General features: G+C 52.7%; 2 protein-coding genes and 1 long non-coding RNA gene across 9 annotated transcripts; 1 reads left to right on the top strand and 2 right to left on the bottom strand.

The window, feature by feature from the left end:
• The first annotated feature begins 1,654 nt into the window (after positions 1-1,654).
• On the top strand, positions 1,655-11,403 carry SLC5A2 (solute carrier family 5 member 2). 5 transcript variants are annotated; one of them, XR_015154524.1, is made up of 14 exons: positions 1,655-1,794; positions 2,343-2,414; positions 2,491-2,595; positions 3,636-3,800; positions 6,973-7,078; positions 7,895-7,975; positions 8,127-8,356; positions 8,678-8,813; positions 8,905-9,143; positions 9,271-9,421; positions 9,534-9,702; positions 9,780-9,995; positions 10,735-10,864; positions 10,952-11,403. XR_015154524.1 is itself a non-coding variant. In XM_086374793.1 (14 exons), exons 1-14 carry the CDS (start codon positions 1,669-1,671, stop codon positions 11,176-11,178), a joined length of 2,022 nt encoding a protein of 673 aa, XP_086230919.1. In that variant the 5' UTR covers positions 1,655-1,668; the 3' UTR covers positions 11,179-11,403. The 5 variants fall into 5 exon arrangements, 4 of the variants coding, with proteins under 4 accessions (XP_086230919.1, XP_086230920.1, XP_086230917.1 ...); XM_086374793.1 differs by having other exon boundaries at positions 9,036-9,143; XM_086374794.1 differs by lacking the exon at positions 2,343-2,414 and having other exon boundaries at positions 9,036-9,143.
• Positions 2,868-8,783, bottom strand: LOC147345074 (uncharacterized). Its single transcript, XR_015154528.1, has 2 exons — positions 8,637-8,783; positions 2,868-5,691 (listed from the first exon to the last, which is right to left on the bottom strand). It is a non-coding gene; the product is annotated as an uncharacterized LOC147345074 (long non-coding RNA).
• Positions 10,175-25,574, bottom strand: RUSF1 (RUS family member 1). Of its 3 annotated transcripts, none has more exons than XR_015154525.1 (13): positions 25,267-25,574; positions 24,936-25,050; positions 21,046-21,091; positions 19,441-19,473; positions 19,254-19,359; positions 16,825-16,926; positions 14,489-14,559; positions 14,271-14,409; positions 14,086-14,185; positions 13,091-13,161; positions 12,262-12,405; positions 12,075-12,152; positions 10,175-11,567 (listed from the first exon to the last, which is right to left on the bottom strand). XR_015154525.1 is itself a non-coding variant. In XM_086374804.1 (13 exons), the coding sequence occupies exons 1-13, from the start codon at positions 25,546-25,548 to the stop codon at positions 11,470-11,472; spliced, it is 1,389 nt and encodes a 462-aa protein (XP_086230930.1). In that variant the 5' UTR covers positions 25,549-25,574; the 3' UTR covers positions 10,175-11,469. The 3 variants fall into 3 exon arrangements, 1 of the variants encoding a protein (XP_086230930.1); XR_015154526.1 differs by having other exon boundaries at positions 14,086-14,143; XM_086374804.1 differs by having other exon boundaries at positions 14,086-14,143; positions 14,225-14,409.
• Between the last annotated feature and the right edge of the window lie 17 nt (positions 25,575-25,591).

The following is a 25,591-nucleotide window of genomic DNA, read 5'->3' as shown; positions in this document are numbered from 1 at the left end:
CAGTGGTAACCTTTTCATCAACACACCCTTTACTGGCTTTTCTCCTTTCTTTGTCTCTCTTCCTCATTCCTTCACAGCCCTGACTGTGATCAGCTCCCCAATACAGTTCTTGCACCCCAATTCTCATTTTAGAGTCTGTTTTTGAAGGGACCATAATGAAGGCATTCCTTAAACAACTCATCACCTTCCCCTAAAATATTATTCCCTGTTCTCATTTCCACCATGAACCCTACTACCATAATCAGACACCCAAGTCTGGTCAGTTCTTCTAGAAAGATAGAGCAGCGGATATCTATTTATCAAGCCATTCCCTTCTCGCGTCCAGCCCTGTGCTGAGCAATGGGACTCCAGGGATGAATCTGATCATCTCCTGCTCTTGAGGGAGTCGCTGGTCTATTGGGGAGACAGATCTGGATCCAGGCAAGGTCCACACAACGTGCTCAGAACTGTGTCAGGAAAGTCAGAGAAGTCTTTCCCGAAGAGATGCCATAGGCTGAGCACTGAAGGCTGAGTAGGGGCTGGCCATTTGGGAGGCAGGGGGGCGTTCCAGGCAGAAGGCATAGCTTATAGAAAAGTTCAGAGGGTATGAGAATCCAGGGGCTGGGGAGGGCAAGGGCATGGGAAGGAAATGTGATTTCATTCTGGGTTTGGTGTGGAGGAACGAGGAGAAGTGTGGGCAGGGGTCGGGGCATGGCAGGCCTTAAACCTCTGGATGAGAGGCTCCTGCCTCCTCCCAGGTTTGATGGAGAGCTCTGGAGGTTTCCTGAGCAGGGGAGTGTCACTGTCAGATTTGAGTCCGAAAATAATTCCTTGGGACTTCCCTCGCAGTCCAGTGGGGCAGGACTCAGGGCTCGGGTTTGATCCCTGGTCAAGGAACTAGATCCCGAATGCTGTAACTGAAGATCCTCCATGCCGCAAGGAAGATCGAAGATCCCATGACACAACCAAATAAATAAATATTTCAAAAAGAAAGAAAAAGGCTCAGTGGTAAAGAATCTGCCTGCCAATGCAGGAGACACAGGTTCGATCCCTGGTCCAGGAAGATCCTACATGCCATGGAGCAACTAAGCCTGTGCGCCAACATTACTAAGCCTTCACTCTAGAGCCTGGGAGCTGCAATTAGTGAGCCCACACACTGCAATTACCAAAGCTCAAGTACCCTGGAGTCCATGCTCGGCAACAAGAGAAGCCGTCGCAAGAAGCCTGAGCACCACAAAAAAGAATAGCCCTTGCTCGCTGCAACTAGGGAAAAGCCTGCACAGCAACAAAGACCCAGCACAGCTAAAAATAAATAAATAAAATTATTTGTAATCAATTTTTTAAAAAAGAAAATGATTCCTCTGAATTAGTTTGAACTGGGGGGCTAGCTCAGCCAGATTCCCTAGGTCAAAGCTGAAGGATAGGCATTTTTAGCCAGTGAAAGAAGTCATTTTGAGCCCAAGTCTCTGGAGAATAGGCAGGGGCTAAGGCCCAGGAAGGGGAATACCCTTGAATTTGAAAGTGTCCAGCTCCCCAGGACCACAGCCTTCAGCCTCTGTGAGGCCTGATTCAGCTAAACAAAGCTGGGGAGCGGGGGAACTTGTCGGCTCACTGCCCCCAAGGTAACCATTAATCCTTCCCAGGGGGGAATCCAGGGGCTAGTGCCCTGAGGGGCAGATCGTGGGCAGAATGGAGGAGCACACAGAGGCAGGCTCAGCACCAGTGCTGGGGGAACAGAAGGCTCTAATTGACAATCCTGCTGACATCCTAGTCATCGCTGCTTATTTCCTGCTGGTCATTGGTGTCGGCTTGTGGGTGAGAAGCTGGGAGATGCTGCTAGGGCCTCGCTTCTGGAGCCCGGGGGGAAGTCTCAGGGAGCCCTGTGTGTGGCAGGGGAAGGACGCCTGGATCTTTGAGAGAGAAACCTGGTGTGGGACAAGTAATTCTTCTTTTGATATTTTCAGGGCGGCCCAGTCCACACTCATTCATGCCTTGTCTGCCCACTTTGGGGCTGGACTAGTTTTAAGGGGTCAGTGGCTTTTCATCGGGACCGCATTCTAAATGAGGTCTCTGTTCCCCTGTCTACATAACAAGTGGGTGAGCTGAAACCTGTATCCAGGGCCCACAGGAAAGTCAGGCCCCATCTAGCCACACTCGGGCTTGGGGAGCTGGATGCTGGGTTAGGGCCCGGGTGGATTTGTGTCTTGGGAGGAAGCTGGGGGTGGGGTCGGGTGGGAATCATCAGGTGAGCTGCACGCTGGTTAATATTCAGCCTGGAACAAGGCTGAGGAATGTGTTGAGGAGGCTAATGAGGTCCAAAGATGTCCCCCGAACCCAGGCCTCTCCCCACTCCCAACCCCCAGTCCATGTGCAGAACCAACAGAGGCACCGTCGGCGGCTACTTCCTGGCGGGACGGAACATGGTGTGGTGGCCGGTGAGAGAGGCGGGGCTGTGGAGCGGGAGGAGGCCTGTAGAAACAGCCTGGCTCACCCCCACCTCTGGCCACCCAGGTCGGGGCCTCTCTCTTTGCCAGCAACATCGGCAGTGGCCACTTCGTGGGCCTGGCAGGGACCGGTGCGGCGAGCGGCCTGGCGGTGGCTGGATTTGAGTGGAATGTGAGTCCCTCCTTTTGGCCAATGAACCCCCCACCCCGGGAACACCTGGAAGGGTCACAGCTGGAGAGGCTCCAGGTGGAGGTGTGAGACAAGAGTTGGGACTTCCCAACTGTGCCATGAGGCTAGGCTTCAAGTGATGCTCAGGCAGCCAGCTTGGAGGCAGAAGCAGGTGGGAGATCCAGAATCAGGGCAAGGGTAGGTCTAGAGGAGGTATATTAGCTGATCATATCAGCACTGGGGGTAAGATGGTTGAATTCATAGGAACGAGTCTGTTAGTAAGCAGTGTTTTAATAACAAAGTTGATCATAGTATGGCTGTAAATAAAACCGATCACACGATTAATAGTGTTCAATACTGGGATACGGCAGGTGGTTTGATTCGCTATTGCTATGTGAGCCTAAACCAGCCACACCCTCATTGGCCTCGATTTACTCCTCTCTGAAATGGGGTGAACAGTCTCAAAGTTGGTACAGTGCTTCTTCTGACTCTCTCCAAAGCGGTGGCCTGTGAGCATCTTTAAGCCAAATGAAAGCCCCTCGCAGAAAAGGGCAGGAGAGGAAGCTCTGGGACTGAGGCTTGCCTCGGAGACTTGGAAAGATCAGGCCTTTGAGCTCAGGGCTTCCTGGAGGAGGAGGCCTCTGAGCTGAGCCTTGAAGGACAGAAAGTTTGGGTGGGTGGAAAGGAGAGGGGAGGCAGAGGCTGGGGTTAAGCTGAAGGGTCTGTACTTGGATTCAGGTGCTGGGGGTGGGAGGAGGAGGAGTCTAGGGGTCATCTTGGGAGAGATGGCCAGGGGTCATGGCCTGGGAAGGCAAGAAGGGCTGTAGTTAAGGGCCCAACGAAGTATCAAGAGCTTGTCCAGAAGGCCCAGAGCCCAAGGTCATTGTCTGCATTTGTGTCCTCTGGGGCCCTGGTGTGACCTTGCCTTGGAGTAGCATATTCCCCAAGAGAGGAAGGTTCTTCAGAACCCTTGGGGGCGGGGACGGGCTCAGAGCAAGATCTCGGGCGGGGAGTCACCCTCCGATGTCGCGCTGTGCCCACAGGCACTGTTCGTGGTCCTGCTACTTGGGTGGCTCTTCGTGCCAGTGTACCTGACCGCGGGCGTCATCACCATGCCGCAGTACCTGCGCAAGCGCTTCGGCGGCCATCGTATCCGCCTCTACTTGTCCGTGCTCTCGCTTTTTCTGTACATCTTCACCAAGATTTCGGTAAACATGCTTGGTGGGTGGAATGGGCCCCTGGAAGGGTGGGACCACCCAGTGGAGGTCTCTAGAAAGCCCCCGAGGGGGCACAGCTGAGGAACAATTGCTGTAACAACCGTAATGGAGGCAGGGCCTGGAAGGAATCGGTTTCTGGGGCTACAGCCATAGTTCACTTCAGTCGCTCAGTCGTGTCTGACTCTTTGCGACCCCATGAATTGCAGCATGCCAGGCCTCCCCGTCCATCACCAACTCCCAGAGTTCACTCAGACTCACGTCCATCGAGTCAGTGATGCCATCCAGCCATCTCATCCTCTGTCGTCCCCTTCTCCTCCTGCCCCCAATCCCTCCCAGCATCACAGTCTTTTCCAATGAGTCAACTCTTCGCATGAGGTGGCCAAAGTACTGGAGTTTCAGCTTTAGCATCATTCCTTCCAAAGAAATCCCAGGGCTGATCTCCTTCAGCCTGGAGACTGGTTGGATCTCCTTGCAGTCCAAGGGACTCTCAAGAGTCTTCTCCAACACCACAGTTCAAAAGCATCAATTCTTCGGCACTCAGCCTTCTTCACAGTCCAACTCTAACATCCATACATGACCACAGGAAAAACCATAGCCTTGACTAGACGAACCTTTGTTGGCAAATAATGGCCCTGCTTTTCAATATGCTATCTAGGTTGGTCATAACTTTCCTTCCAAGGAGTAAGCATCTTTTAATTTCATGGCTGCAATCACCATCTGCAGTGATTTTGGAGTCCAAAAAAATAAAGTCTGACACTGTGTCCACTGTTTCCCCATCTATTTCCCATGAAGTGATGGGACCAGATGCCATGATCTTTGTTTTCTGAATGTTGAGCTTTAAGCCAACTTTTTCACTCTCCACTTTCACTTTCAACAAGAGGCTTTTGGGGTGGTGTCATCTGCATATCTGAGGTTATTGATATTTCTCCCAGCAATCTTAATTCCAGCTTGTGCTTCTTCTAGCCCAGCATTTCTCATGATGTACTCTGCATAGAAGTTAAATATGGTGACAATATACAGCCTTGACGTACTCCTTCCTATTTGGAACCAGTCTGTTGTTTCACGTCCAGTTCTAACTGTTGCTTCCTGACCTGCATATAGGTTTCTCAAGAGGCAGGTCAGGTGGTCTGGTATTCCCATCTCTTTCAGAATTTTCCACAGTTGATTGTGATCCACACAAAGGCTTTGACATAATCAATAAAGCAGAAATAGATGTTTTTCTGGAACTCTCTTGCTTTTTCCATGATCCAGCAGATGTTGGCAATTTGATCTCTGGTTCCTCTGCCTTTTCTAAAACCAGCTTGAACATCTGGAAGTTCACGGTTCACGTATTGCTGAAGCCTGGCTTGGAGAATTTTGAACATTACTTTACTAGCGTGTGAGATGAGTGCAATTGTGCGGTAGTTTGAGCATTCTTTGGCATTGCCTTTCTTTGGGATTGGAATGAAAACTGACCTTTTCCAGTCCTGTGGCCACTGCTGAGTTTTCCAAATTTGCTGGCATATTGAGTGCAGCACTTTCACAGCATCATCTTTCAGGATTTGAAATAGCTCAACTGGAATTCCATCACCTCCACTAGCTTTTTTTGTAGTGATGCTTTCTAAGGCCCACTTGACTTCACATTCCAGAATGTCTGGCTCTAGGTGAGTGATCACACCATCGTGATTATCTTGGTCGTGAAGATCTTTTTTGTACAGTTCTTCTGTGTATTCCTGCCACCTCTTCTTAATATCTTCTGCTTCTATTAGGTCCATACCATTTCTGTCCTATATCGAGACCATCTTTGCATGAAATGTTCCCTTGGTATCTCTGATTTTCTTGAAGAGATCTCTAGTCTTTCCCATTCTGTTGTTTTCCTCTATTTCTTTGCATTGGTCCGATGCTGTAAAGAGCAATATTACATAGGAACCTGGAATGTCAGGTCCATGAATCAAGGCAAATTGGAAGTGGTCAAACAGAAGATGGCAAGAGTGAGCGTCGACGTTCTAGGAATCAGCGAACTAAAATGGACTGGAATGGGTGAATTTAACTCAGATGACCATTATATCTACTACTGTGGGCAGGAATTCCTTTAGAAGAATGGAGTAGCCATCATCGTCAACAAAAGAGTCTGAAATGCAGTACTTGGATGCAATCTCAAAAATGACAGAATGATCTCTGTTCGTTTCCAAGGCAAACCATTCAATATCACAGTAATCCAAGTCTATGCCCCAACCAGTAATGCTGAAGAAGCTGAAGTTGAACAGTTCTATGAAGACCTGCAAGACCTTTTAGAACTAACACCCAAAAAAGATGTCCTTTTCATTATAGGGGACTGGAATGCAAAAGTAGGAAGTCAAGAAACACCTGGAGTAACAGGCAAATTTGGCCTTGGAATACGGAATGAAGCAGGGCAAAGACTAGTAGAGTTTTGCCAAGAGAACGCCCTGGTCTTAGCAAATACCCTCTTCCAACAACACAAGAGAAGACTCTACACATGGACATCACCAGATGGTCAACACCAAAATCAGATTGATTATATTCTTTGCAGCCAAAGATGGAGAAGCTCTATACAGTCAACCAAAACAAGACCAGGAGCTGACTGTGGCTCAGATCATGAACTCCTTATTGCCAAATCCAGACTTAAATTGAAGAAAGTAGGGAAAACCACTAGACCATTCAGGTATGACCTAAATCAAATCCCTTATGATTATACAGTGGAAGTGAGAAATAGATTTAAGGGACTAGATCTGATAGATAGAGTGCCTGATGAACTATGGACGGAGGCTCGTGACATTGTACAGGAGACAGGGATCAAGACCATCCCCATGGAAAAGAAATGCAAAAAAGCAAAATGGCTGTCTGAGGAGGCCTTACAAATAGCTGTGAAAAGAAGAGAAGCGAAAAGCAAAGGAGAAAAGGAAAGATATAAGCATCTGAATGTAGAGTTCCAAAGAAGAGCAAGAAGAGATAGGAAAGCCTTCCTCAGCGACCAATGCAAAGAAATAGAGGAAAACAGCCATAGTGGGAGGTATCAAAAAATAAGGGCACTTTTGAGGTGTGGCCAAAAGTTTGGCCCAAAAGTGACCCAAAAGTTTTGGGTCGTGATTCTGGGCAGGAGGTGGACCTGGGTCCCCACACTGGCCCCTGGATCCTGACCTGCACGCTCGCTCCTTCCCCCAAGGTGGACATGTTCTCCGGGGCAGTATTCATTCAACAGGCTCTGGGCTGGAACATCTATGCCTCCGTCATCGCGCTCCTGGGCATCACCATGATCTACACTGTGACAGGTGGCGGGGGCGGGGTCTTAGGGAAGGGAGCCGTGCTAGGAGCGTGGACTGTAGGCGGGGCTTAGGGAAGAGAACCGTGCTAGGGATGTGGGTGTGGGCGGGGCTTAGAGGAGACACGAAAGATAGAGGGCTGGAGAAGTTAAGTGTGATGTGAGCAGAAGGATCTAAGTCTTTGGAAAGCAAACTACACCTCCCCCACCCCACCCTCTACCCTCTCCCCCTCCCTCCCTCTCCTTCCGCCCCCACGTTCCTTGGATTGGTCCGGAAGTTCATAGCTCCGAGCCCCTCTTGGGCTTGGACAACAAGGAAGACTTAAGTTTTTATTAACTTCTGGCGGGGGGAGAGTGGACTTGGCCAGACTCCAGGATAGCTCACCAATCCCAGTGTAGGCCCAGGGATCCCGGGGTGGGGCCTGAGGCCTGACGCTGGCCCAGAGTGGGCGGGGCCTGGTGCCAAGGCCGGCTGTACGGCCCGGCCCCTCGGAGTGGGATGGAACTGAGAATTGGACCTTACAGGATCACCTCCTTCTGTTACACACACGAGAAAACCTGGACTTAGAGGAGGGCCTGTAGTGGAGGTCCTACACGGGGGGCACCTGGCATCCGTGAAGCCCCAAACTCAGCCCCACTGTGCTCACCCAGCCCTGCCTCCTGACGCCGGAGTGCAGGAGCTCGGAGAATGGGCCATCATTTTGAAATCTGCCCTCCAGGAAAATTAATTGGAAAGGGGGAATCCTTTTCCAATTCCCCGCAAAGACAGTCTATGTACTAGAGGCAGCCTGTCTGGGCTGTGCCCCCTGACCCAGGCCGGTTGCAGGAGGGCTGGCGGCACTGATGTACACGGACACGGTGCAGACCTTCGTCATTCTCGCCGGGGCCTTCGTCCTCATGGGTTACGGTACGGGCTCAGCCCATGGGGGAGGGGCGCGGAGGGCGCAGCTCGCAGAGCTCTCCACTCGGGAGCAGGGACATCGCGCGTCTTAGGCGGGGTGGTCCGAAGGAGGGCCTTGTCGCGGGCGCCGGGTCCCCTGACGGCCGTGCCCTCACAGCCTTCCACGAGGTGGGCGGGTATTCGGGGCTTTTCGACAAATACTTGCGGGCAGTGACGTCCCTGACGGTATCCGAGGATCCGGCCGTGGGCAACATCTCCAGCTCCTGCTATCGACCCCGGCCGGACTCCTACCACCTGCTCCGGGACCCTGTGACGGGGGACCTGCCATGGCCCGCGCTGCTTCTGGGGCTTACTATCGTGTCCAGCTGGTACTGGTGCAGCGACCAGGTGAGGGGTCGGGGCTGCGGCGGGATGGGAGGCCGGGATAGAACCTGCGGGGGTGCCGAGCTGAGATGGGAGGAGCCTGAACCCACCTGGGAAGCCAGGTGGAAGGCGTGGTCCGAGGTGGGGGGCGGGGGGGAGGCCTGCCAAATAGACCTACCCAGATGCAGGCGGATCCAAGGGGCAAGGTCCGTTCTTGGAACTGAATTGTCCGCCTCGAGGGGCCAGCGGCGGGGCCCGGATTAGAGAGGCGTCTTGGGGCAAGGCCAGAGAGATGGCGACTTACCCGGGACTGGACGCAGGTAGTTTGAAAGCTCCTCGTCGCAGGTTATAGTGCAGCGCTGCCTGGCTGGGAAAAACCTCACCCACATCAAGGCGGGCTGCATCCTGTGCGGCTACTTGAAGCTGATGCCCATGTTCCTCATGGTCATGCCTGGAATGATCAGCCGCGTTCTTTACCCGGGTAACGTCTGCAACCCCGCCTCGCCCCCGAATCCTGAGCCCCATCCAGCCCCTTTCTCAGTGGAGTCTCCCATTTCCGTTCCCGTCCGAAGATTTGGGCCACCCAGTCCCGCCTCCCACCTGGGGATCCCATCTCTCCACTGGGATTCCCGGTCCCCACTTGGGCGATCCGAAGTTTCAGACCCGGCCCCGCCCTAGCCGCGTGGCGCCCTCCTTCCCGCAGACGAAGTGGCGTGCGTGGTGCCCGAGGTGTGTAAGCGCGTGTGCGGCACCGAGGTGGGCTGCTCCAATATCGCCTACCCGCGGCTCGTCGTGAAGCTCATGCCCAATGGTAAGGGCGGTCCCCGGGTTGCCCTCCATGTCCACAGGCGCCAGTGCGAGGCGTCACCCCTCGCCCGGCCCGCAACTTCCGGGCGCCCCCTCGCGACCGCAGGCTCACGGCTCCAGTCCGCCCGCAGGTCTGCGCGGACTCATGCTGGCGGTCATGCTGGCGGCGCTCATGTCCTCGCTGGCCTCCATCTTCAACAGCAGCAGCACACTCTTCACCATGGACATCTACACGCGCCTGCGGCCCCGCGCGGGCGACCGCGAGCTGCTGCTAGTAGGACGGTGGGCCTGGGTTTTGCATCTCCGGCCCCACGACTCGGCCCCGGGGGAGGGGCAGTAGGGACAGGGGGAGACCGGGTCCTGGGTGAAACCTCCCGATGGCCGCCCACCGCAGGCTCTGGGTGGTGTTCATCGTGGCCGTGTCGGTGGCCTGGCTGCCCGTGGTGCAGGCGGCGCAGGGCGGGCAGCTCTTCGATTACATCCAGTCGGTCTCCAGCTACCTGGCGCCGCCGGTGTCGGCCGTCTTCGTGTTGGCGCTCTTCGTGCCCCGCGTCAACGAGAAGGTGAGCGTGTGTGCACAGCGGGCGCTGGGGCCGGACTTGGACGCCCGTGGAGGCTGACCCGCTCTCCGGCCCCGCAGGGCGCCTTCTGGGGACTGATCGGGGGCCTGCTGATGGGCCTGGCACGCCTGGTTCCCGAGTTCTCCTTCGGTTCCGGCAGCTGCGTGCGCCCCTCGGGGTGCCCGGCTCTCCTCTGCCGCGTCCACTACCTCTACTTCGCCATCCTGCTCTTCGTCTGCTCCGGCCTCCTCACCCTCGTGGTCTCACTGTGCACACCGCCCATTCCGCGCAAGCACGTAAGTGCAGGCCTCCCGTGGGGGCACTAAACGCGGGTGGGTGTGGCCCCTCTCCAGCCCGAGGCTGCAGTCTGCTTCCCACGACTCCCAGTGGGGAGGACCTGATGTCTGTAAGGAGGTTTGGTGAGGACAGACCAAGGAGTTCAGTTTGAAGCTTTAGTTGCAAAGCAAGCACAATGTTTTGATTCAAATCAAGTTTATTTGAGGTGGTTTGGAGGTGGCCTGAAGATCATGGGGGAGGTGAAAGCCCCCCAGAGTTTTGGCCTGAGTGGTGGCCGGGAGGGACCGAGTACTACCCCAAAAGCCCCCAAAGGGCTTGGTCTTGTGCTGCAGGAAGGTGGGTGCCCCAGGGCAGAGCTGATTGGGGAACGGGACAAAAGAGCCGGGGCCCAGAAGGAGGGGCAGGACTCCACAGGTGCAGAAGGGGCAAAGGCAGCAAGAGGAAGCCCTGGTAGCAAACACCCGCAGGGAGGAACACGGCATTGGCAGGACTGGAAGACTAAAGTACTAGAATTGAATTGTGAGTGTAGATGGGGGACATGCGGGTAATGAAGCCGAGGGCAGAGCAGGGCCAAGAGTTTTTAAACACTTAGTTGAGCAGCTTGGGTTTAGCCTGAGGGCAGCCATGGAAGGTGGTCCCGAGCTGCTGTGCAGGCTGGACAGAGCGACGTGAGAGAGTGCTGGTGTGGACGGGAGACCTGCTCTGCTCCCACTCGGCCCCTGCTCCCTCCTTCCCCAGCTCTACCGCCTGGTTTTCAGTCTCCGGCACAGCAAGGAAGAGAGGGAGGACCTGGATGCTGAGGAGCTAGAAGGTCCAACCGCAGCCCCCGTGCAGAACGGGCGCCCTGAGCACGCAGTGGAGATGGAGGGTAAGGCACTGCCCCCGGGAGTTGGGGCGGGGGAGCTGCAGGAGCAGAGTGTCCTCAGACTTACTGTCAGGCCTCAACTTCTCCCAGCGCCCCCGCCCCCAAGGCGAGGCCTGTTGCGGCAGTGCCTGCTCTGGTTCTGTGGCGTGAGCAGGGGTGGGGCGGGCAGCCCCCCACGCCCTACCCAGGAGGAGACGGCTGCTGCAGCCAGGCGGCTGGAGGACATCAGTGAGGACCCATGCTGGGCCCGCGTGGTCAACCTCAACGCCCTGCTCATGATGGCCGTGGCCACATTCCTCTGGGGCTTTTATGCCTGAGGCCCACTGCATTGGACACCCTGAGCCACAGCCTTAGATGAGTGGGGGTGGGGAGCCAGCTGCGGTGAGAAGGGCCTGGGGCCAGAGAGTAGTGGGGAGGCCCCGGGACCCCTACTCTCTGCCTTGTTTCTGCCTGGGACCCAGTCCATAGCCACACCCTGTGAGGCCTTGGCCAGCTGGCCACTGTAGTTCCCCTAAGAACAAATAAAGCTGCCTTGCCTAGTCCTGCTGCAGCCAGAGTGTCCTTGTTCCAAGCCCCTGTCCTGAGACCTGGGCCTTTGGCAGGGATGCTCACAAGACCTTCTTCTCTGGGCACAGGAGCCACGTGGCCCTCCACTCATCCACCTCTAGCTGGTGCTTCTCAGTGCTCCAGCCCGCATCCTGTAGACCTGGGGAGAGGGCAGAGGGGTGGTGCTGTGGGGGAGACTCTGGGCTAACCCTGGGGAGAGGGGTAAGGTGCAGCACGGGCTGGGTGTACTGCTCAGGCTCCCCTTGCCTCTGCGGGGTGATCTCTGGTGTAAAATGAGGCTAAAACCTCATCTGGTTGCCGTATGAATTCATTAAGCAGCATAGGGGAAAGGGCTAGAATGGAGTAGAGGCTAAATGAAAGATCATCATCAGTAATTTGTGAGCCTTCCCCCTCCCCCGAACCCACCACCCCACTCCTCTCTCCAGTGCCAACTGGGCTTCCATAGTCTATCAACACTGAGTGCCTCACCTCAGTGTTGGTTAGACCGTCCTAACCTCCCCATCCTGCAGACAGGGAAACTGAGACCTGGACTTGAGATCACAGAGAGGAGTCCAGGTCTTCCACCTCCCAGACAGAGGGGTCGGGATGGGGCTAGGCAGGGCCTCTGGGGAGAAGGTCCAGGAGCCGTGGAGCAGAAGGATGTTACCTTTCAAGAACTTTGGGAAGAGCTTGTCCAGCACTTGGTGTGTCTCCCTGACAACGACCCAGCTCTCTTTCTCAGGACCTGGACAGGGGCGAAGAACCAGAAGCTCCCAGGTGTCCCAAGCCGAACAGGGTCCTTCCCCTCTCCACCCGGCTTTGGTCAGAAGAAGCCTGGACTGCGAGGCATTTACCTGCCCGTGCTTGGTTCCTCAGTTCCTCCAGCTCTTCTGGGAGGGGTCCATCTCCCCGCAGGGCTCCAAGCACCAGCCCGTGAGTGGCAGCCCTTAGAATGGCTTCAGGTCCTGCCATCTGACTCAGGACAACCTGTACCTGGTCTGGAGAGACCCAGGGACAGACTGGTACCAGGGAGGGGCCAACTCCGAAACTCTCTCAGGCCTACCAGCCTGCTTCATCCCTGTCTGGCCCAAGGGCCTTGGCCTGGCATGAAAGGCCAACTCCCACCCTTTCCTTTCCAACTTCATCTCCTGTCACTCCCCAGTGCTCTGGCCAAGCTAAAATGCCCAATTTCCAAGATACAACTTCAAAGCAGCTCCCTGAGGTGGGCTTATTTTGCATGTCTTTAATAGTTAGTGAGAATAAGCATCTTTTAACACACAACCAGCAGACCATTAAACTTTAGTGCCTGCTTCCTCAAGAGGTGACCTGAATAGGAGACGAAAGAGGTTCCTCAGAGAGAACCAAAGGTCACAATCTCATTAGTATGTGCTGCAATGTAAAAGTGCTTTTATATAATTGCCTTTTCTGATCCTCATAAAAACCCTGCAGATAATAAGACAGGTATTATTAGCTCCACTTTACAGAGTGGTCAAGGGAACTTTACAGGGGCATGCAGCTATGCAATTTGAATGGATTCAATCTCAGCTTCAAGCTCCCTTGAGGACAGCAGGCAGACTCCAAACTGTCCAGCGTGTGTCCAGAGCTTGGGGCCCAGGGGCTGAAGGAATGAGAGGCTGAGCCCAGGAGGGTGAGTCTGAAGCTGGGAGAACACGGCACACTTACTTCGTGACTGGTCCCAGCGAAGGAGGTAGGGTTCTTGGTGCCCCTCAACCAGCTGCTGCAGCTCAGAGACACTGAAGGAAACAACAGTGTACAGTCAGTGGCGGGGGAGAAGACAAAGCAGGCATGACCATCCAGTCACTGCACAGCCACATAACTGTTAACCTGAACTGTCCCGCACCTCTTTCCCATCCGCCCCTCAGCTGTTACCCTCCCCGGCATCAGCTCTTCCTTTCTTCCTGCATCCAACAAACACATCAACAAACATGTCTTCTTTGTCTTACAAGAGTCACTTGAGTAGCCCTACACTCAGGCAAGTAAATATCCACAGAGTAGAACTACTTTATTTGGTGGTTCAGAAAGGCCAATCTGGGATTTCTCTAGTGCTCCTACTACAAGGAGCATGGGTTCAATCCCTGGTCAGGGAACTAAGATCCCACATATTCATGTTATACACCGCCTGCCCTCAAGCACCCACAGTGACACCACCCCTCACCCCCGCCTACCACCAATGGAAATGAAGAACCCGAGAGGTAGGGCTTGGTCAGGGGAGGCAAGTGATAATCAGAACAAGGAGCACAGGCTTCCCTGGTGGCTCAGTGGTAAAGAATCCGCCTGCCAATGCAGGAGACATGGCTTCGATCCCTGATCCAGAAGAGCCCACATGTCACGGGGCAGCTAAGCCTGTGCGCCACAACTACTGAGCCTGTGCTCTACAACCTGGGAGCAGCAAGCTGAGCCCAAGTACCGCAACTACGATGCCCTCGAACCCTAAAGTCCATCTCTGCAACAAGAGAAGCCACCACAATGAGAAGCCCCCACACTGCAACTAGAGAGTAGCCCCTGCTCTCTGCAACTAGGGAAAAGCCCAGGCAGCAACGACCAAAAGACCCAACCAAAAATAAGTAAATACACTTATTAAAAAAAAAAAAAAGGATAGGGAGCACATGGGGGGAAGGGTGACAGCGGTGATGGTTGGGAGATGTTGGGACACTCACCTGGACGTCACGTGGTGTAGGGGGGCCCCCAAGGATAGAGACACAGATGACCAGAAACCTGTGGGAAGCTGGAGTCAGGATGCCCAGGCAGAGGAAGAAGCTAGGAGACATAAGACTTGAGCCCAAGGGGTTGGGTCACCTGTCCACAGTGGTTCCATCTGATTGGCTGATGTGGGGCCAAGTACCTCTCCCCGCTGAAGGAAGTGCCTCAGGACCAGCCAGAGCCGCTGTTCATTCAAGGTCTCTATGACAAGGGCCCGGACCGCTCGGTAGTTGGCGTAGATGTGCAGGGCAGTGAGGAAGAAGAAACAGCTGAGGCTTAAGCTGGGGCAAGAGAGTGAGCTGGTCCGTGGGAGCAGAGGCCCAGCTGGGCGCCTCCTCCCTGCCTTAGATCCCGGCTTACCTGGGGCTATCGGACACCATGGGCAGCATCAAAAGGCTAACCAGGAGCCCTGCCAGGTTTACCAGCGTCTCCTGGAAAATGGCAGAGGGGTTGGGAGCTGGAGGGCTCCCCTCCAGGCTAGATTGAACATCTCTGAGTGCCTTTCACCATAGTCCTCCCTGCCCCAGATGCTCCCTACACCGATATGGGTGCCTAGGAAATTTTTAACATTTTTGATGAGTGAGCCATCCTTTGAGATACCATCTGCTTCTCTGTCCAGCTAGACGCAATGCCCGTGGAACATTTCTTTGTTTTGCAAACATCACTTGTGTAGCCCTACACTCAGGCAAGTAAGTGTCCACAGAGTAGAATGACTTTATTTGGTGGTTTAAAAAGGCCGATCTGGGACTTCCCTGGTCGTCCAGTGGTTAGGACTCCATGCTTACACTGCAGGAGCCATGGGTTCAATGCCTGGTCAGGGAACTAAGAATCTACATGCTGCATGGTGTGGCCAACAAAAAAAGAGGCCGATCCCCCCCAACCCTTGGTATGCAATAACAGGCAGACACTTCTGCAAAGAGGTCAACGAACCTAGGAAGAAATGCACAAAATCCCAACTTCCCTGGAGAATCAATGTTATCAGACCCCACTGATGGCCCAAGATGGCCTGACTGAGCCTACCTTAGGGGAAAAGACCCATGGCCACAACCCCCGACGCATCAGGAGGGAGGAGAAGTCTGAACTGGGGTCCCTGACTATGGGGGTCCCTGGGATAGGTGGTCCTGGTGCAGAGGGGTGGGCTGTGGGTGTAAACTGGGGATCAGGGGCCTTGGGAGCTCGGGAACAGAGGGCCCTCCCCAGGGTGGGAACAGTCATCTCCAGCAGCCACACGGAGTGGGCAGCAAAGCAACAGCTTCAGAAAGCAGGGGCCTGGTCCCGGGCTGAGCACCAGTCTTGGGTACCCCAGGGACTTTACCGCCTCTGTGAACTGAGGAAGCCCCGGGGCCCTGGAAAATAGGCCTGGGGGTGGAAGGGGCTCGAGGTTAGAAAGAGAGCAGGCGAGACAGCAAGCACGGGGCTGGGAGATCCTAAAGACTTGGGCCTGGTGTACTCACTCCCTAACAACTTTGGAAAAGACAATAGGGAAGAACTCGTTCAACCATTTCTTGAGAGAAGGGACAAGCCCAGGGGGACCCAGGGAGAATCAACCTTTCTGGGTCTTTTTTGCCTCAGCTGTGGAGTGGTGACAATGACACCCTGCGTGAATCCATTGTAAGGATTTCATGAGTTCAGACAAACGAAATACTTGGCACATGGTTTATGCTTAAAAAATATTAAATTGTGTTGGGACTTCCCTGGTAGTCCAGTGGTTAAGACTCTGCTCCCAGTGTAGGGGGCACAGGTTCAATTCCTGGTCAGGGAACTAAGATCCCAAATGCTGCACAGCATGGCAAAAAAAAAAAAAAGAACCTGTGCTAATATTATTGAAAACAGTTAGTTTTATTTTTTTTTTTAAATGAAGTTCTATTTCACAGAATCATATAAGAGAAGGCCAGAAAGTAGGATTGGAGAGAACAGAGGTGTTTTTTTTTTTTTTGGCCATGCCCCCTACCCTCACCCCAGCATGTGGGAGCTGAGTTCCCTGATCAGGGATAGAACCCACGCCCTCTGTACTGGTACGGAGTCTTAACCACTGGACCACCAGGGAAGTCTCAAGAATAAATGTTTCTAAATTGCTTCAATGTCAAAGAAAACCGTGTCACACTTGTTACCTTCCTGGGCCTCACTTTCCACATCTGTAAAATGGAGATAATAATAGTATCTATCTTAGAGGCTTGGTGTGAGTTAAACAATTCACATAAGCACTTGGCACAGGGGCGGGGGGTACAGAGGGATCCCATTCCTTAAGGGTTTGGCCCTAGGAATGTCCCCATCCCCACTCCAGGCTCCTTTGGTCAGGCGAGGGGCTGGGCAGGAAGGGCCTGCTACGTTGCCAGGGGGAAGCCTCAGGCCAGTGACTCTAGGCACCTCACTTTCTAACTTGCCAGGAGCTTTAACATGTAGGGCCCCACGTGGTCAGAACACGTACCTCACAGGGTGAGGCTCCGCTTAAAGAGGACGAGGTCCAGGGCAGGGGTCACTCCTGGCCACAGGGGCAGCGGGCAGGGCCTGGACTTGTTGCCACAGAGTCCGAGCCCTCACAGCTGATGACTTCTCCAAAGACTCACCGACGCCTCCTCCCACCTGTCTCCCAGCGCTCCCCCGGAGCCCTCAGCTGCGTCACTTCCTATTCCCACACTGTGCCCCGCCCCTTGCCTCCGTGCGCCCCGCCCCTTCCCTCCGACTCGGCTGCTCACCTGGCTGCCATCCTTGGCTGACACGTCGGCCATGTTGTTTCTCCGGGCCTGATGCATGGTCAATGCGGCCCGAGTGGCCCCACCAGCCACACCCACGAGGCACTGGGGGGAAAGAGAGAGTAAAAGTCAGAGGGGCTGTGAGCTGCGGCAACACAAGCGTTTCTGGGGGTGAGCAAACAAATGGCTCAAACCAGTTTGAAAAAAATAGGCCTCAGGCCACCCCACAGTGAAACCCTGAATGCTGTCCATTCTCACCCCGCATTTCCACTAGGCCCACTTCCCTTGTCTTGTTCCAGGAGAAAACTAAAGGTGTGCCTGCCATGCCACCCTGTGGAGAAGAAACTCACTTTCTTCCCCCAAGGTGGAGACCCGAAGGCCATTCTTAATCCAGAACTTCCCCAGCCTCCAATGTCTGCTTTAGCTGCCTCCTCCCCTGGGGGAGCTCCCAGGCCCAGTCTGGCTTGCAACTTGGCGCTTATGTTCTCCCTGCCTGGAACTAACTCCACTTTCTTCCTGCCCCAGTCGAGGCCTAGCCAAGCCTTCCAGGCCAGTTCAAAACCCACACCAGTGGCCCTGAGCGCCTAGGGCTCTCCCTCTGAGATGGGAGAGCTCATCGACTAGGACTACTTAAGGCTTTCACTCATTTGTCACATCTCTTAGATGTCAGATACACATTTCGGTGCTGTGGTAGACTTCAGATACAACTGCTGCCCTCCTGAAACTTAGAAATCATCAGATAGTAAACAAATAAACCAGTGATGACATGGTCAGCATTTGTTCAAAGGTAAGAGGAATGAGGTATGAAAGGAGGCTGCGGTGATGGGTGGGGATCTGATCACACAGAACCACAAAAGCCTCATTAAGGTCTTTATACCAAGAGCAACAGGCAGGGTGTTGACCTGATTTGATTTCCACTCTAATAAGGACTATGGGGTTGCTCTGAGGACTGAAAAGAGGTGATAACAGATTCAGGGAGATGACCTCGGAAAATTACTGTGCTTTTTTTTAAGCAACAAGGACCCACCAGGTGACATGGGGATGCAGTCATAAAAGGACTGGAGAGATTTAAGAGGGGAAAATACAGTCTTGAATGGAGGCTTAGGTGAGGGTGACAGGTGACAGGGGGAAGAGGCGAAGGCATGGATGATAGCCAGGCTTCTGGTTGTTGCATCTGGGGGATGGAGGTGCTGGTTACTGGAGACTAGAACTCTGGAGAGGGGTGGGAAGGGCGGAGGGGGAAGCTCACAGCCGTGTTGGAGTCCCTTCTTTAACAGATGAAGAGACTGAGGCCCTCAGAGCAGAGCTCAATGCAGTATTTCGGCAGAGGTCACAATCTTTTTTTCCTCTGAAGTTTCCTGTCCTCGAGGGGGCAGGGTGCTCACAGCATTCAGTCCTGGGCCAGTGAGCTCAGCAGCCTCCACCTTGAAGAGCTGTCGGCTCCTAAATGTCAGTCATGCCACGTGGAATAACACACATGATTTTGAAGGGATGGTTGGGCCTTTGTGATAGGTCTTAGGTCTTTTTTTTTTTTTTTTTGCCACACCACAAGGCATGTAGAACTTCCCTAACCAGGGATCGAACACCAACCCTCCTGTGGTGGAAGTGTGGTATCTTAACCACTGGATTGCCAGGGAGATCAATTACATGTCTTCCTGACTCTTTACTCTGCGCCTGGTACTTAACTCTGTGGGGAAGACAGGCTGGGCCTCAGGTTCCGTCTTCAGATGAGGCCAACCTGAAGGAACCACCAGGGTGAGCAGCCTGGCAGAGAGGAGGAGCCCAGATTCACCCCACTTGCCCCTCCAGCCCCGCTGTCTGGTCTGCACTCTGTCTTGCCACTGACTTTGACCTGCAATGCTCTTTCTGCCCACAACGCCCACCCTGCAGCTCACACTCATTCTTCAGGGCCCACTCTCAGGGAAGACCTTCCTACATCCCCCGAGCAGGCCAGAGTCCCTGCTGAACCCTCCTGCAGCCCCTATACTTCTCATCTGGAATACCTATAGCTATCATTCAATAAATATTTAATTACGTGTAGCTTTCTTTCAAAGATGGGAGGGCCTGTGTTCTGTGCCAAACATGCAGCAGACACTCTAAATATTTTATGGAAAGAATGAAAGGTGGCCAGAGGGCTGGTCCCACGGTGTTGACAATGGATCACCTGTTCTATCTCTTGCTCAGAGGTCCTTCACCCACCCCCGGCTCCAGACACCACCTTAGACCATCTCAGACTCTAGAGGGCGTCTGGCTGGAGAGGAGGATCAGAATACACCACAGGGTCTGAGAAGAAACATCTGAACTTTTTCACTCTTTTAGAAGTGCCTTGAACACAGGGCCCAGGCTGGGCTGCCCTTGGGGCTCCAAGTGAGCCCCCACAAAGCACCAGCAGGGCAGGAATCTTGGGTATAGGGGTGCCCCAAGATGGGTACCTTGGCCAGGTTGCTGATGCAGACAGTTATGGTGAAACAGAAGGGCAAGATGGGAGCCATTATCTCGAGGAACATGGCGATGTCGTTGAGGATGTCAGCAAAAAGCCTGGGGAAGGGATATGGGGTCAGAGGTCAGAGACCTTCATGCTAGAAGACTCCCCTCTCCTCAGTTCCAGCCCCTTCTCACCTCCACTGCTTGGCATTACAGTCCATTTTGCTCCTGTGGGGGAGAAGACATTGGTCAACAATTTGGATTTAAGGGGAAAACACATCCTGTGGGCAGTGCGGGCCATCCTCAGGACTTGGGAAGGTCCAAAGGGCTGAGAAGAAGAAACCACAGCCCAGCCAGACTTCTGTCCCCACACTGTCACTGCTGCCTGAAATGCCACCATCAGCAGAAAGGACCTTCAGGGGTCACTCACATTTCCCCCTTACTAACCCATGAGGCACCGAAGGAAAAAACTGATTGTCCCATTATCCCCTGACCCTCCTGGGAGAGAGGCCATCCCTGGGTTCCTCTGCCATCTGCCCTCCTCTCTTCCTCCTGCTTCAGAGGGTACCCAGCAAGAAACCCGCATATTCTGTAAGCACTACATTTAGCGTAAACGCTACCCTGCGTGTTACAGACAACCAGCCTGGAGAGAGATAGGACTTCCCTCAGATCACGTGGAGAATGGGGGTAGAATGGCCAAGAGAAAGCCAGGCTCTGACACCCAGCCTAGAACATCTCTATTTCGTGACACCATGGACAGTTCCCTCCTCTGCAGGTCGAGTGACTCCTGGACCCTTGTACAAACCCCCAGGGACCCCTTCTCCAAGATCCCAGTGGCAGGAGACATTATAGCCCTTGGGCGAGCTCAGACTTTACAGCATTAACACTGACCCTGAATTTGAAATCTAGACAGAAAGAGAGCATTCCTGGGTAAGGCATGGGGTGCACATGGAGAACTCCTGAGGGAACTAATACATGACAAAGGCAGGACTAGAACACGGGGGCTCCAATGCCTCAGAAAGAGTATAGGCTTTAGGTTCAAATCCCATCTCACCAGTTACAAGCTCTGTGACCTGGTGTATTTTACATCTGGACAAGGTACACATTCGATCCTACTCTACACAGTTATTAGAAGGATTAGAGAGGATACACAGAGAGCTGGTGAGGCCCAGTTTGGGTTGGTAATCGTGGCTGGCGTTTGCTGAGCACTGATTACGTGCTAAGCATTTTAGATACATTAGCTCACTGCACCTCACAACCACGATTGATGGCAGATATTAAATCATTCCTGAGGTCCTTCCAGTACTGACCAGAAGAGGAAGCAGGCAGCAAAAGGCCCTCAGTCCCTTCTGGATAGATGGTGACATGTATCCCATGTAGGACAGGGATTCCGATGACCTCCCCAAGCCCACTCTCTACAATTCAACCACGTATCTAAGCCACCACACTGCAGGAGGGTCATTCCTTTTGAGCTGAGCACTGTCCCACCCAGGCATCTCATTTAACAAACCAGCAAAGGATGCTCAGAGCATCCTGGCTCCCTCTGTTTTTCCCATGATGGGCAGCAGAGGGGCCAATCAGTGCTCTTAAAGGCAGATCTCATCCCGGCAGAGGCTCTGTGGCTTCACTGCTTGGTGACCCCAGGAAGGCACCTGTACTGGGTACTCATTGAAGACTCCTTAGCTCTGATGTACCTGATAAATTTCCCCTCCCTTGGAGATGGGTAGGAAAGAGGCGGAACTGAAAACACAGCCAGGGCTGAGACAGACATGACTCTGCGCATCAGGAAGAAAAACTCACCCCATCCACCAGGCAAAGACGATGCGGCCCAGCATGCCAGTTGAATCTGGGGGAAAGAAGCATTGGTAAGGAACAAGCAAGAGCCTTGGGTGCTGTGGGGCCTGGCACCAAGATGGCTTTCCATCTTGGGTCACTGCCTTTGGGAGCTTAGTCCAGTTTAATAAGTTCTAGCTGCATGATGGGGTCAGAAGTGCCTAGACTTAGTAGTCCCTCAGCACGTACCCCAGAGAACTAGGTACCCACACACATCAAGAGACATGGACCAGAAGGATTCTTTGCAGCACTTTATAATAGCAAAAAACTATTAGGTTGGACACCAAATGCTCACCAACAGGAGAACGCATAAATGAATTCTGGCTCATTTACTCAGGGGCATATTAGACAGCTATGAAAATCCAACTACTCACATCAGCATGGATGGATCCTAGTATCATCATCCTACATGAAAAAGTAAGTCACGAAGACTACATACAGCACAATATGCTGTTTGTAAAAGAAAAAAATCCCTGATACTTTCATAAAAGAAAAGACCCTGATGCTGGGAAAGATTGAAGACAGGAGTAGAAGGGGGCAACAGAGGAAGAGATGGTTGGATGGCATGACTGACTCAATGGGCACGAGTCTGAGCAAACTCTGGGAGATGGTGAAGGACAGGGAGGCCTGGCGTGCTGCAGTCTACGGGATGGCAAAGATTCAAACACGACTTAGTGACTGAATAAATGCTCTTCATAAAGCTTGAAGACAGCTGGAACTATAGTGTTGAGGTATATATTGATATGGTAAAACTATTTTTTTTTATAAAAGCAGGCAATGCTCTGGAAAGTTCAGAGGTTATGTTGATATTCTAGCTATTACATTGGGCAGTGGGTTCACAGACGGTCATTAGAGTATAAATAAATGAAAAGGATTTGAACTGCAGGTTAGTGACAAGAGAGCTGGGAGTATATGCTTCCTCAGGCTGGGGTAAGTCAGAGAAATTTCTGGAATCCACTAGACTTTCATTTGCACAAGGGCTTATTGGCTCCCCACTGTGTGCCAGGCACTACGTGAGGGTCTGGCTGGGAGGTGTATGTGTGGCGGGGTATAGCGGACTACAGTGAACCAGAGTCATGGTTCCAGGCTCAAAAGCAGACAGCAGCCATGATGAAGGACACACACCTGAGAAGGGGACTACTGTTGGAGGCCATCTGCAAAGCCCTCGTCAGCTGTGGAGGCTGGCACTAGGGTACAATACTGACACACAGCCTCGCTGTCTTTCAAAGTCTACACTGTACACCACTCTAGGAAACTTAATTCCCACCTGGTCCTCTTTGCCTCACTTACAATTGGCTGAGCTGCAAGATCTAAAAACTTCTGAATCCTAGTAAGGGATCAGCTGTCCACAAATTGTACTTGGCTCCCTCTGAAAACTCTAACTGGCAAAAGGGTGTGGCGGTTAAGAGTGGGACACAGGGGCTTCCCTGGTGGCTCAGTGGCAAAGAAACCACCTCCCAGTGCAGGAGACATAGGTTTGATCCCTGGTCTGGAAAGATCCTATTACTGAGCCTGGGTGCCTAGGGTCCATGCTCCGCAACAAGAGAAGTCCGTGCACCAGAACTAGAGAGTAGCCCCCGCTTGCCGCAACTAGAGAAAACTCTGCCAACAGCGAAGACCTAGCACAGCCAAAAATAAATGATTTTTAAAAAAACAGCCGCTAAAAAAAAAAGTAGGAGGGGACATATGTATACCTATGGCTGACTCATGTTGATATTCAACAGAAGACAACAAAATTCCATAAAACAATTATCCTTCAATTTTTTAAAAATGTAGGACACAGAAGTCAGTCAGTGTGGGTCCAAATCTTGGCCCTGTGACCGTAGGCAAATTGCTAAACGTCTCTGTGCCCCAGCTTCCCCCTCTGGAAAAGGAATTCATAACAGCATCTACCCAGTATGGCTGTTGCAGAGATTAAGCTATGTATTACATGTCAGTGTGCAAAATGCCTGGCACACAGCAGGCTGTCAAAATACTGGCTGCTCGTAGAATTAATATCACTAGTTATAACAGTTAACATCATGTTCCATAAAGAGACCTGTAACTAAAAATGACCGTATCAAAAAATTCCAAGGGAGTTTTTTATGTAAAGCTCTGCATGCAAATTTCTCATGTTTGATTGAAACAAGTATGTAACATCCTTTCTAATGAATGGGGCTTCTTTTAATGTCAACAGGCTTTATAGTAAGTGGCTATTTTTTCATCTTAAAATGGTCTTGTTTTTTTCTTAATAACCTGCCTGAGCTGAAGACATATATAAATATGTTGGTGATTAGACTAGAGTGCTTAGAAATGACATGAAACTACTGACCCCAGCACCCACTGCATTCCAAACACTTAAGCCACAGGAGTGCAATAGAAAAGATCCAAATTAAACAGTGTGGAGGTATGAAAATGTACCCTACAACTAAAACTGCTGGGTTCCAATCCAAGCCCCACCTCTTACTGGCTGTGACCCTGGGCAAGTTACTGTTCTATGTCTCAGTTTCCCCGTCTACAAATTGGACACAAGGACAACACCCATCTCAGAGCTATTGTGAATGCTGAATCAATACATTTAAAGACTGGTATACTGAGACTTCCCTGGTGGTCCAGCAGTTAAGATTCTGCCTTCAAATGCAGGGGACACAAATTTGATTCCTGGTCAGGGAACTGCTATCCCACATATCGAAGCCTGTGAGCTGCAACTACTGAGCCCTCAAGCTCTGGAGCCTGTGCTCAGCAACTAGAGAAAGCCTTCACGCTCAATGAAGAGCCAGCACAGCCAAAATTAAAAAAAAAAAAACAAAGACTGATACATAATGAGTACTATGCAGGAACTATTATTAACATTATTAACAGAAGAGACAACTCAAACAAGAGCCCCAGATCACCACCAACTTTCCACTGACATGTACTCTCAGATAATGAGCTTCTTTCCAGAGGTGACTCACATTTGGACAGTTTGGTTAATGCTAAGGGTACAAGCAGGAGCCTCCAGATTCTTCAAAAGATCCAGGGAGGCTCACCAGAGCTGTGGCCAGGCTGACGCTAGGAGCAATGCGCCTTGGGTCTGATTGAAATCCCCACTGGGAACAACAGTGAAAGACAAAGGATGGAAGAGACAACCAAGGGCCCTCCTGATGGAAAACAGTTCCCCCCTTCTTTTCTGCTTCACTCTCTAGAGGGCATGGCACCAAACTGTACCTCTGTGCACTCCCCACCCCCGCTAATGGTTTTTCAAAAAGCAGTATACATTCAACGGATGGTTACTATAGTTATTATTTATAGATCATCTACTTTCCCAGAGGATCCAAAACACCTTTCATTCTTAGCCAAACTTCCTCTCTGCCACTCAGGACCTATTACAAAATTGTTTTTTCCTAGAATTAACTAATTTCCCACACCCCAGGCAGTTGGCAGTTTTATTCAATAATTGAACTTGTAGGCAGTCCTCCACAGATGAGGAGTAAAGGGAAGGGGAACGTTTTGCTTAGGGATCTGGGCTCCAGATGATTAAGGGACACTGAACAGCATGTATGGGGAACAAAGTGCAGCTTCAAGGCTGGTGGGCGGGATAAGGGTATTCCTGCCCTGTGTTATTCATCAGTTGTCAATAAAGACAACACAAATGTTTTACTCAGTTGAATTTTGCTTTTTAACGGTACAAGGCACTCTTCGAGGAACCGGGGAGACTTGGCTCCTGGATTTAATCAGACAGGAATGCATAAACATACTCATCACAGCTCAGAGTTAGACGTCAAAACACTGGGAGAAGGGAAAGGAGGGGTTGGGCTTCCCCGTCGAAGGAAAAAGAGGACAGAGATGATGGCAGGGCTGAGACGAGCGATGGGTGAGACTTCAGGGGCCCAGCTCACCTTTCACGAGCCAGGTGGCTGTGGCAGCTGAAACAGAGGCTTTTGCGTCCCCTACCCCTATGCCCAGCAAGACTGCGTGGGTGGCCAGGGAGCCCGAGAGGCTGGAAGCAAAGGCCTGGAGAAGAAAATAAGTGGGGTGAGGACTAAACGTAGGTTCATGGAGGTCTGAGATCTATCATCAGCCCCACATCACCGGGGTGTGTGGCCTGGGACGTGTCACAGCTCGTCTCTGGATCTCAGTGTCCAGTCTGTAAGTGGGAAGGGACAGGTGGCGCTCTGTCTCCCCGGCCCCGGCTACGTGTCTCTCCCTTTCCCGGTCGGCCAGGCTGACCTGCACGGAATCCCACAGCTGGTAGGGCAGGTAGTCCGGGCTGACGCTATCGGGGAAGCCCTGAGGCAGGAACACGGCCAACAGCCGGGAGAAAGGTGGGGAGGCAGTCCCGGGAGCCACCCCTCCGCCCCCATCTCGTCCTCCGGGTTTCGCTGTGAAGGCTCCGGAGAACCCCCACCAGCGGCGCCCCCAGGCCTCCCACTGCAGGCCCCCGTCGGGGGCGGCACGGCACCCCCGGGCCGCCCCGGAGCCGAACTGCTCGGAGCACAACACATCAGCCATCCCGAGACCCTCCCTCAACCCTGCACGATGGGAAACGTGGCCA

The sequence above is a fragment of the Bos grunniens genome, chromosome 25 (assembly GCF_055505025.1).
Source record: "Bos grunniens cultivar Pamir isolate PY7600 chromosome 25, Bosgru_T2T1.0, whole genome shotgun sequence".
Lineage (NCBI taxonomy): Eukaryota > Metazoa > Chordata > Mammalia > Artiodactyla > Bovidae > Bos > Bos grunniens.
The sequence above is the reverse complement of the archived record's forward strand: the minus strand, read 5'-3'. Positions and strand labels throughout refer to the sequence as shown.

Coding starts and splice junctions, on each gene's coding strand:
- SLC5A2 (XM_086374791.1), top strand. CDS start 1,669: ATGGAGGAGCACACAGAGGCAGGCTCAGCACCAGTGCTGGGGGAACAG. Junction 2,415..2,490: donor GGAACATGGTGTGGTGGCCG/GTGAGAGAGGCG, acceptor CTGGCCACCCAG/GTCGGGGCCTCTCTCTTTGC. Junction 9,422..9,533: donor GAGCTGCTGCTAGTAGGACG/GTGGGCCTGGGT, acceptor CGCCCACCGCAG/GCTCTGGGTGGTGTTCATCG.
- RUSF1 (XM_086374804.1), bottom strand. CDS start 25,548: ATGGCTGATGTGTTGTGCTCCGAGCAGTTCGGCTCCGGGGCGGCCCGG. Junction 16,927..19,253: donor GCATCAGCAACCTGGCCAAG/GTACCCATCTTG, acceptor CTTTCCCCCCAG/TGCCTCGTGGGTGTGGCTGG. Junction 14,410..14,488: donor ATGGTGTCCGATAGCCCCAG/GTAAGCCGGGAT, acceptor CTCTTGCCCCAG/CTTAAGCCTCAGCTGTTTCT.